We start from the raw sequence: 12,054 nt of genomic DNA on the forward strand, positions 1-12,054 counted from the left end.
CAATGCGACGCCTCGGCGGCCGCCGGCAGAAAACTCGATGGCGGCGGAGACGAAGATGGAGAGGAAGACGAGGAGGAGGGCGAAGGCGGCGGCGACAAGACCCGCGGGGCAGCGATGGGGCACGGCTGCCGCGGCCTCAGCGTCGCCTCCCTCAGGCGCCAGCAAGCCGCCATCTTTTCCCGCCCCGCGTTCGAGCGCGGCGCACGCCCGGCCTCGAGCGCCCCGCGCCCGGGCCAATGGGAAAGGAGGAACCCAGGCCGAGCCGCCGCATCGGCCAATCGCGGCGCAGAGCGGCGGCCCCGCCCCCTCCGGGAAAAAACAATCGCATTTGAAGACAAGAACCTACCTCCGCCGCGCAGCCAAGCCCCGCCCCCTCGGCCTCGCTCAGCCAATGGGGCGGCGCGGCGGGCGCGTTCGAATGCGCGGCGGCCGTTGGGCTTGAGGCTGTGGCGGTTGGAGTCGGCGGGGCCGTCATGGCGCCTCCTGCGCGCCCGCAGCTCGAGTCGCTCAAGTACGCGGAGCTCCAGAGGATGGCGAAGGCAGCCGGCCTGAAGGCCAACCTACGGGTGAGGCGGGAGCAGCGCCACGGGGCCCGGAGAGGGGGTGCCCCTGTTCCCCACCTCCCTGAGTCCCGCAGACCCCCGCCCTCTTTCCCCGCGTCCCGCAGCACCCCCCCGCCCCACTTCCCCCTGTGTCCCGCAGCACCCCCCCCGCCCCCCTTCCCCCTGTGTCCCGCAGCACCCCCCCCGCCCCCTTTCCCCCTGTGTCCCGCAGCTCCCCCCGCCCCGTTTCCCCCTGTGTCCCGCAGCTCCCCCCGCCCGGGCTCTGCATTGCAGCCCTCCCCTTCCACCCCTCCCAGTATCTCTGTTTTCTGTGGAGAACGCGCTACATATTTACCTGCAGCCTTTAACCGCTTTCTCTGACTTGACTGACCTGAACCAAGTGCTGGGTATGCCTTATACCACTGGCTTCAGGAAATGCTCCGCTTATTTTTTTATACTACAGTGTTTTTTTGTTGATGGCTTAATACAATGCTTACTTTGCATGTTGTTTTGCTTTCTCTCTAGGCAGACAAACTGTTGAATGCACTGAAGCAACATTTTGAAAAAAACCAAGAAAATGAAAATACGGTAATAAGTGATATATCAGCCATACTTTTTAAGAGAGACCTAATGTTGGAACTTGTTGAGCAGGATGTATACATAAGGCTGCTTTTTTTCCATGATGTGAACTATAATATACTTTTTTCCTTAATAGTACCTTTAGTTTGATGCACTCATGTACTGGTAGAAACAGATGTTCTAATTTTAGCTTTGAAGTCATTTCCTATATGATCCAAAGGCGATTTTCTTTCAGCTGCCAACATGAACAATGTAATTTTCAGCATTTAAGAATTTTAATTTTTGCCTCTTTATCTCCAGCCTCTAGTCAGTACCAAATATAAACCTTTTTTATTCATTTTTTTATGCCTAGATGAAAGGGACTAGGTGCTCATCAGAAAACACTGCACCAACTACAATTTACTTAAAATGTTACTGTAATGAAAGTGATACAATTGTGATATTTCCTTATTTCATCTCTTAATGCATTACTTCTTCAAAAAAAAGCTTTCTCTTCTGTATGCTGAGTTATTTTTTTGGGAAGGGAAGTGCTTTTTATGTTTTTCATAGAAAGTAAATTTGGATCTGTTTTTTCTAAAATATTTCCTTCTAAGTGCTTCCTTTAAAATCTTTAGACATCTGAGGAATTGGTGTAATCCTTGCCACTTCAGTTTTAATGAGCAAAGAAGGAGGGGCCCTGGTGTGTTTTTTGGTGAAGACAATTCCACAGAAATGTACACATCAGGGAGTGTCGCAGCAGATTTTAGATGTAAAGTATTACCTTTTCTAATCTAAAATGCCATACAACAAAACAACTATAGGACTTCTTTTTAAAGTCCTCAAACTATGAGCTTTGATGTTTAAGGAAATTTAGATAGTGCCAATTTCTTGATTGTTATTCTACTAAATGGCATGCTACTATTTTTCCTCAGTGTGGAATACTTTCTCCAGTAATAAAATTGAAAATGTCTCTTTGGAGTATCCGATTTGTTTGTTCCATATACATTCTACATCATAGTATTTTTCTGCTACAGGACTCTGAAAAAAGTGCATCTGCTTCCATCAAATTGGATGAACTGAGCAACCAGAAGGAAATTATGCCTGATTCAGTGTGTTTTATTACAAAAAGACATGGTAAAGAAAAGAAAATAACCAGAAAAAGAAAGAACTCCAATGAGGAAACTAATACCAGTGAAGAAAACACAGAGCTTTCTGACAAGAAAGAGGTGATTGCTTGGTCTTGTGTGCTGGCTGAACCCCCTTCCGGCAAGCGTAATTTAAACACACTTGGTTTGTTCTACCACCATTTGGCATGTGGCATACAGGTTTTATATATATGTATGCATGTGTGCATATGTGTGTATATATATATATATGTAAAGTTTGTGTGCTAACATCCTGGTGCTGGTCTTCCGTACTTTGTAGCACTGATTTTGTCTGTCTTGACTATGTGTTATTCCCTAATGAACGGGAATTACTTGTTAGTCGCTTTTTTGAGGAAATCGATTAAATTTTCCTAAGAAATACACAATTCCCAGCACTTCATCTCAATGTAAGACTGCTTTCATTAGTTCATCATAGTATTTTTAATATTAGACTAGTTTCAGAATTTGTCTAAAATGAGGCTCTTTTCATTTTCTGTATATGGAAGGAAAATGACAGGAATTGGATGACTGCCTAAACCTCACAGTTCCCACTCCTCTGAGATGGTTCTTTATTCATGGGTTGTTTGACTGAGGGAGGGAAAGTCTTAAGGTGACATGGGCATAGAATTATTTTTCTCTAGAATTACATGCAAGTTGTGGGTGAACTAAGAGCTCTGAAATGCTTTTACTGAAACTGGAAAATGAGTATTAGTCTGTTAGGTAGCTTTGGTTACTGTACAAGTCTCTACAGTAAAAAATAACACAGATAGTGAATTTATTTTTACTTGCAGATAATCGGGGTCATCATAAAGACAATTTTATAAAAAAAGTTAGAGCCGTGTAGGTCAAAGCTTTCTAACACAGATCTGTGTGTGAAATAACAGGATAAGTATTTCATGGGTTAATTCATGTTGGGCTCCAGAAAGTCTCTTGCCCAATCTGCTGATCAGAGCAGAGTTGACTATGAAGTTAGTCCACAATGCTTTATTTAAGCTGATATTGAAAACCACTGAGAATGGAGGCTACAAAGCCTCCCAGGGCAACCTATTCCTCTGGCTGTTCTGAGAACAACAGCCTTCCTTTATATCCGCTCAGAACAAACTATTTAAATTAAGTATGTTTGAACTGCAGGAACATTTCGAAATGAAAGAAAACAAAGTGCCTCGGGATGATAATGAAAAAGGACAGAATGTATTCCAAAATGAGGAACCAGTAGCTAAAAAGAGAGCTGTTGAAAATCCAAGGATGTGTACTGGTCAGAACAACCAACCAGATAAGACTTCTACTATAAGCAGTGAACAGGAATGTAAGTAGAGTATTAAAAAAAAGTAAGTTTAGTAATTTGTACTATGCACCTTTTGGTTATTCTACTGTTTCTGCAAAGGTTTCTGTGGCATGTCTGGTGATATGTGCATTATTTGGAGATACTGGGGTAGAGGGAAGCATCTTTTGGGTTTGTGTACTCGTTTGTTTAATGTATTGTAACATAAATCCACAAATTCTGCAACACAGGAATTCTGCTGGCTTTGACGTCAGAACTCTAGATCTGATGTTTTTAGTGAAGGAATTCTCGAAGGCCTGAGTGTGTTTGAGTCCTCCACTTTGCTTAGGATCAGTGCCTTTTGGAATACCCCCTAGAAGCTGCTCAGCTCCTTTAAAAAGTGGCAAGAAAGGGAGAGCTTCCTTTCTTATGCTTCATATTTTCTTTTCCTACAGATGAACAGGTTTTGTAGTTTTCTTCCCAGGAGTAAAATTAGTAGAAAAAAACATACAGACGTAATGCTTCATAACTTGTTTAAACTGGCTAGTTATATCTGTGATAGAGTGGGTCACTTTTTCTGGCTGATGGCTGTTCTAGACCTTCAAACACGATGCCAATGAAAATAAGAATTCATTTCTCCCCCATTCCGTAATGCATGCAGGTGATGCAAATAAATTAGTTTTTCTGTCCAATTTGATAGCTTATTGATACTGTGGCTCTGTCAAATAAGATACATACCTTTATTTGCTCCTGTGAGGAAAAGTGTACATAATACTTGAGCTGTATTACGGATATTCTTGCTGTTCAGTAGAATTTACAAGGACGTTCTTGTTGGAGGCCATCTAATTTTGAAACTGATCTAGAAAATGAGGATTTTCATTGAAAGTTCTTTTAAAAATGGAAGCAATAGAATATGTAGTTGTTGAGGCAGCACTCATCCTAATGGTAATTGTCACAGTGCTCATCTCTTCCTGTAACTGTATTTGTCCTGCTTTCTGTTGTGTCTTCTTGTTTGGTCGGTTGAGTTTTTTCATTTTTTTTTCTTATTTTCCCCAGTAATTTCAAACAGCGAGAGCTCTTTGCGTTGTTTGCATACTATGTCTGCATTCAGTGTTGAAAATTTTAGTTTTGATGATTATTTTCAACAATTCCCCGTCATTTTCTTCCAGGGAAGATTTTTTTTTCAATGTATTAAGGTCATTCAAGTTTGCTTCAAAGGGGTGTGAATAGAAAAGCAAGTGTTTTCTTTTGATATGCAAATACTGAACTCAATGTGAAATACTTACTTTTTTTTTCTTAATAAAATGAAATAAATTACCAAAATGTGAACATGCACTTAATACTGTACTTGGGAGCAGAGATGATAAAAAGAAGACTTTGTATGTATACATAAGGCAGTGACACAAAAGCTTGCCAGAAAGTATTTCTTCTTATCAGCATTTAAAAAAACAGATCAAGAATTGTGAATTTGATCTTTTTTCTTGCCCCAAATACAGTTGTCTTGTTAATTCCCCATGCAAAATAATTTACTAACAAAAGAAAATAACCTAGCATGACTGTAAGGTTCATGCTGGGCTTGTAGTTTGTCAGGACATGCTGCTGCCAATGTACAATTTAGAAGGTTTTTGAGAGACTCGGGACAGCTGTCTGATGTTTTTATTTCTCAAAACCTAAAGCTGCTTTGAGGAGGTAAGGTGTGTTTTGGGACAAGCACCTTAAAAAAGGTTAAGAAAGGAAAATCTTTTCCAGGAGCTCTAACTAACAATTTTGTCTAATCTTCTTATATCAGGTGGTGCTCTTCATGCAGGAGGGAAGACCCCTTTATATGTAGGGAGAACATCTAAGCCTGGGAAAACGGGAATAAAAGCTACTACACCAAGTAAGATAACTCACCATCTTTAGGAATAGATGTTGTCTGCGTGTGAGGGGTACTTGACTTACAATTTTTAAGAACCAAATTTCTATTTTTGCTTGAAGAAGAGATCACCCTCCCTTTAAAAGGCAAGCAAACAAAAAACTTCTGAAAGGCTATATTTTAAAGTATATCTTCCAGCTTATAAACTCACGGTTTACATGTATGCTATAGAACTTGTTTATCAAACATTTTGAAGTCTTCTGGATGTAATGTGCCTTCACAGTTTTCAAAGCAACAAAGAACAGGGAAACATACAGGACACCCGCTTGTTTTAATTTTCACTTTATAAATACTACTGTTGTGCTGTATTACTATGCATTAGCTCATTTTTACCACTTTCTATGCTTCAGTTTAAAAATCTGTAAGTATTTCTGTTCTTCTTTAACTGCAGAATTCTCCAGAGCATGCACCAGGTAACTGGCTATGTAGCTGGTGAATTAGGTTCTACTTTGTGGTTACCTGTGTATACATGGTCTTTAGAGGGTTATATTGTATTTTCTTTGAGGCCATAACAATAGATATTGCAAGATTCTTCTGTGAAGTAGTGAACTTCCTCAAGAGCTTATCAAATGTGTGACTCTTCTTATTTCTGGAACTTCTTAGACTTTAAAAAGATGCATGAGGCTCACTTTGAGAAAATGGAATCTATTGCTGACTATGTTGAGAGAAAAAAAAAGAAGATGGATAACTGCAGCAATTCTCTTGTCAAAGTCAAGGTAAGGGATAACACAGGAAGATGTATCCATTGTTCCTGTATTCCCGTAAAAGTCTGTAGAATATCCAGAGCAGTAGGTAGCTGGTCATGCGTATGCTGGTGGAATGTTATGATCAGTGAAACTTAACTGCAGTCCTATATAACCAGCTGTTTAGAGTTATTCGTATATAACTTGTATAATTATGTTTTTCTCTGTTAACAGTGTATGGTTATAAATAGTTGTAGGAACCAACAAATGACTTGTTTTGGCAAAAAAATTGTCACAATTACTTTTGTGAAGGATCTCCTAGGTCTTCTGTTTATAGCTCTCTGAATTGCTGCAGAACTTAACCAAGAGGATAGGTTATTTTTCGAAGAACAGGAATTAAATATTAAGTTCTTTTGTGCCTTAAGAACAGTTGTCCAATGACTGCGTGACTCTCCTTTAAAATATATGTATAATATATGTTGTTTTCAGTGGCCCCAGTTCTCAGGTTTTTTATTTCACGCTTGTGTGGGTGACAGCTGCAAACAGGGCCTCTTTCAGAGTATGGCAGACCTTTAAAAAAGTGGCAGTGACGTACCAATGACTATATGAACGGCTGTGCCAATGGACGTATCAAAGTAGTAACACTGAAACTCCTGAACGGTCCATTTCTCTTTTCTGTGGTATACAGTAAATCAATGTGTACTTAAGACAAATTACTTTTGGCAGGTGCTGGTCAAAAAATTGAAGGACTTAAAAGCATCAGAAAGAGGCACTCCAGATAATTATAAGCTATGTGTTTTCAGATCAGTTTAATAGTAATAAAAATACTTACAGTTAAATTATGCTTTTAAAGAAAAAAGGATGAAAAATTGAGACTGTGTGGTTCTGATCCACCTGCACCTTAGCTGCTTTTCTGATAAATTTTTAGCAGGGTGTGATAACTTGTGATTTGCTTTTTCCTAGAAACAAACCGGTGGCCAGACACTTTTGTTCAGCCCAAATCCAGAAAGAGGTAGATTCTCTGCCATGTGCACTCCTAATAACCCTCAGCACTCACCACACGGTTCTGTGAACACTGCCAATCGGAGTATTTTATCGAAGAAATCTTCATTTAATCCTTCCGTCCTTTCAACAACCAAAATGAATGTCAGGTAAAAACAACAACCCAAAACTTCCAGCGAGCAATTTGGTATAATGATACACATGAAGTAGTCAACGCTGACTGTGATTTGACTGCATTATTTCTATTTCACACATGAACCACATGAGAATAATTCTGATTGCCAACTTTCAGTCTAGCTTTATGGCTGATTTAACCATTACTGTGCTGTTACGATTTTGATTCTTCCTTTTGGTGTCTAATGGCAGAGGAACTGCCAACAGTGTTATTTTTCCATTTTGTCAGGTGAGTGTTTTTTATCTGAAATAAGTTGTCTTTGCGATTACATAACCCGAACTGTATACTGTACTCTAGAGGAATTTCACAACGAACTCACCATTTGGGAGTTTTTTGGGTACTGCCTTTCCATTTTCTCTATACCCCCTTGCCATATCGCGGCAGGGGCTCATCTTGTAATTCACTGCTTTAAGCAGATTGACTTCTGATTGACTACTTGAACCAAATTTCACCAGAAAGTAATGATTAATTGCTAAATAGATGGGCCTGTACTCAATATGAATTTTAATGCCTTTTTTTTTTTTTTTTCAAAGGTCGTGAGTACAGCTTCCTTGTGAAATCAACCTCATAACCTTACTGGTTTTATTTCTGCTTGAAAGTGCTACCTTTGATTTCAGTAGATAACAACAAATGAAAACTATATTCATTCTGTCTCTGATATCCCATTGGATCATCTTTGTCTTTGCTACAGCCCTATTTGATTCTTAAGCAACATGTAAACCAAAGGAACGCTTTTAGAATTTGCTTTCACTCATTGAAAGATGTGCTGAGGCGGCTCTTGCGAGCTGTGCTTTACCTATGACCTTGCTAGTTCTCAAGACATAGCTTTCTTCAACATTTACTCATTGTCTTTCCACATCTTTCAACTTATCCCAGTACCTTATCATAAGGCTATTACTTCATGCAAGACTTTGAATTTCCTGTCCTATGTTTTTATATATATGTACACCCACTGAAAATGCATGTATATACATACATACAGCACATGTGCATGTCCTAGTATGCAGGTAACTTGTGTGTTTTCACTGAAACATCCATCTTCTTCTTGTAGACCTTTGAGTCCTGACAGTTCTCTTAGTTTATTTTCTGTTAGTTTTTCTTAACTTGAATTTTCAAATTAACCATATTTTCATAGAATGTTTAATTACAGAATCTAAATATAAAGTAAATGATGTCTGTTGATGAGTACATCCAGATATATGTGCTCTCCAAAACAACAAGTCAGTTCTTTGTAATTCCTGATATTACTTATTGATATTGGTGATGGTTCATAGCTTGGAAACTGCCAGCAGAGGTATTTTTAGTGCAGTTCATGCATAAGCTGCAAACTTCTTACACGTTGTAAAAGTTTCTACCTGTAAGAAAGGCAGAACGTAGAATCTTCTGTATTTTGTCACATTGCTGCCATTCCTTGTAGGTGACTAGTCTTAATATTTGGAAAAAATTTCAGGTTCTCAGAAGCCACAAAAGATAATGAGCATAAACGTTCTCTTACCAAGACTCCATCCAGAATGTCTCCATACGTAAAGGAGATCTGTACAGCTGAAAGCCAGAAGAGCTGCAAACTAATAAGTCAGAAAAATGACACGGAAAATGCAAAAAATAATGATGTGTCTGCATCAAAAGGTAAAGTGGATGGTAAATATTTGGCTTTTTCAGATTAAGACTTTTGTCTTATTGAATTATTATGTAAATTTCTTATAACCTAATGTCACGTAGACTCGGGTTTTAACTTCATTTTCTAATGACTGATTCTTTAGAAACTGCAGTAGTTTCTTTGTTCCCTTTGGTTTCCACTGTTTTGACTAAAATGGTTAGGTTCTAAGACTGAAACATAGGATACTTACCTACAGAAAAGCCTAATATAGGATGTAGGGGGAGAGAAAGCATTTTAGATCTTTTGGAACTAAGTAGCAAAAGACTCATATAAGGGGTACAGGGTGATCCTGTCTGTGGTGAGAAGAGTTCCTGATGAATTCTAAGAAGTCTTGTTCTCCTTATGGAACTGGCATTCACCAGAGTCCTAGCTGTGTTTTGGGGCCACCTGTTGTCATCAGCCTCCCTGGTTAATTTAGGAACTAAACCCCTGTAAGCAAGAGCAGAAGTCTTCTGGTTACTAATGATCTCTCCACCAGCGCAGCTCTGCTATCTAACAGTTCAGACCCTAGTATCAAAGGTACATAAGCACAGGTCAAGAATCCAGAGTTGCCTGTCTTACTATATGACAACGTTAATGTTTTTTAGGGGAAAGAAAAGCTGCTGATCAGAAGCTGATGTGTTTTGGAAGAATGCTGCTTTTTTAAATATAAAAATGCACTTGGTTCCAAATAAGCATGGGGACTGTGAAACACAGTGTGCTCTGATGGACCGAAAAAATGCATGGAACTATCTGTATTTGCTGTAGCATAGCATAATAGGAGCAAAAGGGCTAATACTGTACAACTCCTGCTTTCTCCAGACCTGAAAACTCCCCATTTCAAGTGATCTTTACTTGTGCAATTCTGTCTTTAAAGATAGCAGATAGTAGCGTTTAATGGCTCTTGTGTCTTGATAGTTGTAAAGTGGTCTTCACTGGCTCTTCACTGCCAGCTTGCTATGTACAGTGATGGTTTTGCCACTATAACTGAGTATGACATCTTGATGCCTTTGGTTTTGCCACTATAACTGAGTATGACATCTTGATGCCTTTTGTAGTTGCCACCCCCTTCAAGTTCACAGCTCGTCCTGCAGAACCTACAAGCGCAAAGAAGATATTTGATCTCAAAGCAAGTCTCTCAAGGCCACTTCGGTATCAGCCGCACAAAGGTACTGCAATCCTGTGCAGTTTGTTAGTCATCTCTCTTACACTGAACTGCCTCTAAATTAACAAATGGATACAAACCATGACAGCAAAGATTCAGTCTCTCTTCCTGTCCCTTTCCCTTTCTCCCTGGATTCCCACTCAGTCTGTGGACTGATGTTACATTTCCATGCAACAGATGCTTTAAAAGCCTCCTTACTGAAGAATAAGTCTTTATAACCAAAAGCCCATAAATACAAGAATAAATATCCCTGTATTCCATTGAATAGATGTATGTATACGAAATATGAGATATTCCTTTACAAAATGAGGCTGCTGTTAAAAAAACTGTAGTATTGTTTAAGAAGCTGAATTTGGTGTGGTGAGAGTCAGCTTGAACCTACAGTCACCTGCTGCTACTTATAAAGAAACTACTTATTGGTTTCACCAGCCTGTTCCTTACCATACAGCTGAAGGGGCATTTAATCTTTAAGTCAACCACCAAAAAACAGGTTAGCTAGTATGACATTCACAATAAGAGGTTAATTATACAATTACTAAACTAGTAATTCAATAGTCTCTCTTTTTGCTCTTTAACTATAGGACGACTGAAGCCTTGGGGAGAATTTAAAGAAAATGCTGTCCTAAATAAGTCTGGCAGCAACATCTCTTCACGTAAGAATGATTACAAACAGCCACCTCTCCAGACAAGGTTAGTATGCTATTAACTTTTTATGAATAGTATTATTTAAAATAATATCTCATAATCACTAGGTTGGAAAAGACCCACTGGATCATCAAGTTCAACCATTCCTACCAATCACTAAACCATGCCCCTCAGCACCTCATTGACCCGTCCTTTAAGCACCTTCAGGGATGGAGACTCAACCACCTCCCTGGGCAGCCTGCTCCAGTGCCCAATGACCTCTTCTGTGAAAAATTTTTTCCTGACGTCCAGCCTGAACCTCCCCTGGCAGAGCTTGAGGCCATTTCCCCTTGTCCTGTTCCCTGTCACTTGGGAGAAGAGGCCAGCACCCTCCTCTCTACAAACTCCTTTCAGGTATAGAGAGCAATGAGGTCTCCCCTCAGCCTCCTCTTCTCCAGGCTAAACAACCCCAGCTCTCTCAGCCGCTCCTCGTAAGACCTGTTCTCCAGCCCCTTCACCAGCTTTGTTGCTCTTCTCTGGACTCGCTCCACAGCCTCAACATCCTTCTTGTGGTGAGGGGCCCAGAAGTGAACACAGTATTCAAGGTGCAGTCTCATCTATCTTTTTAAGATCTAAATATGCAGTTCAGGAAAGAATAGTCTTATACTAAAGTAATGTTTGCCTCCAGAAGTCTAGCTAGTTATCAGGAAGGCCAACAAAGAGGGCAGCTCCGAATCTGATAGACTTTTACTCTGTGAAAGCTATCAATTGTAGCATTTGGAGATTTACTTTCACCTTGGAGGAAGCTATGAATATTGAGTTGGAACCGTTTCCTCTGCCAATGGCAAATAAGCACACTGGTTAAATAGGTGGTAACCCTTGGTCAGCTTTGGATTCCTCAGGTTGCTTGTGTCTCTGTCTTTAATATAAGTTAATATGGTCTGTCTCTCTTTGTTTTCCCCTTCAGGGAAGAAAGGCGTGAGAAACATGAGCAAGAGAGAAAAAAGAAAAAAGCTCAGACTCTCGAAAAGCATAGAGGAGTACTCGTGCGTTAGGAGGAATAAGAAATCGAAAAACCACTGTAAATACTGTTCCTGTCATGTAAATATTTGTGCTGTCTGCGTATGTTTCCTGATAGCTAGTGGAATCCAGAGTGCATTGAATGAGACCTCATGATGCATCCGACTAATATTTTAGCAATCATCATCTCCAATGAGATGAGGCCTAAGCTTCTAGGATCTTAGAACACCTCTAATTGCTTAATAACATTTTAATTTAACTAAAAGATGTTAAAGGAGAAAATGTAAGTTGAAAAAAGATGCTCAAGAAGCCTCCATGCAACTTAGCA

General features: G+C 39.9%; 1 protein-coding gene across 1 annotated transcript; it reads left to right on the top strand.

Moving 5' to 3' along the window:
• Positions 1 to 426: 426 nt before the first annotated feature.
• NUSAP1 (nucleolar and spindle associated protein 1) lies at positions 427 to 11,838 on the top strand. Its single transcript, XM_069857888.1, has 11 exons — positions 427 to 566; positions 1,068 to 1,130; positions 2,135 to 2,326; positions 3,377 to 3,551; positions 5,296 to 5,385; positions 6,025 to 6,137; positions 7,068 to 7,255; positions 8,732 to 8,919; positions 9,976 to 10,086; positions 10,664 to 10,772; positions 11,674 to 11,838. Exons 1-11 carry the CDS (start codon positions 474 to 476, stop codon positions 11,759 to 11,761), a joined length of 1,410 nt encoding a protein of 469 aa, XP_069713989.1. The 5' UTR covers positions 427 to 473; the 3' UTR covers positions 11,762 to 11,838.
• The last annotated feature ends 216 nt before the right edge of the window (positions 11,839 to 12,054 follow it).

The sequence above is a fragment of the Phaenicophaeus curvirostris genome, chromosome 5 (assembly GCF_032191515.1).
Source record: "Phaenicophaeus curvirostris isolate KB17595 chromosome 5, BPBGC_Pcur_1.0, whole genome shotgun sequence".
NCBI lineage: Eukaryota > Metazoa > Chordata > Aves > Cuculiformes > Cuculidae > Phaenicophaeus > Phaenicophaeus curvirostris.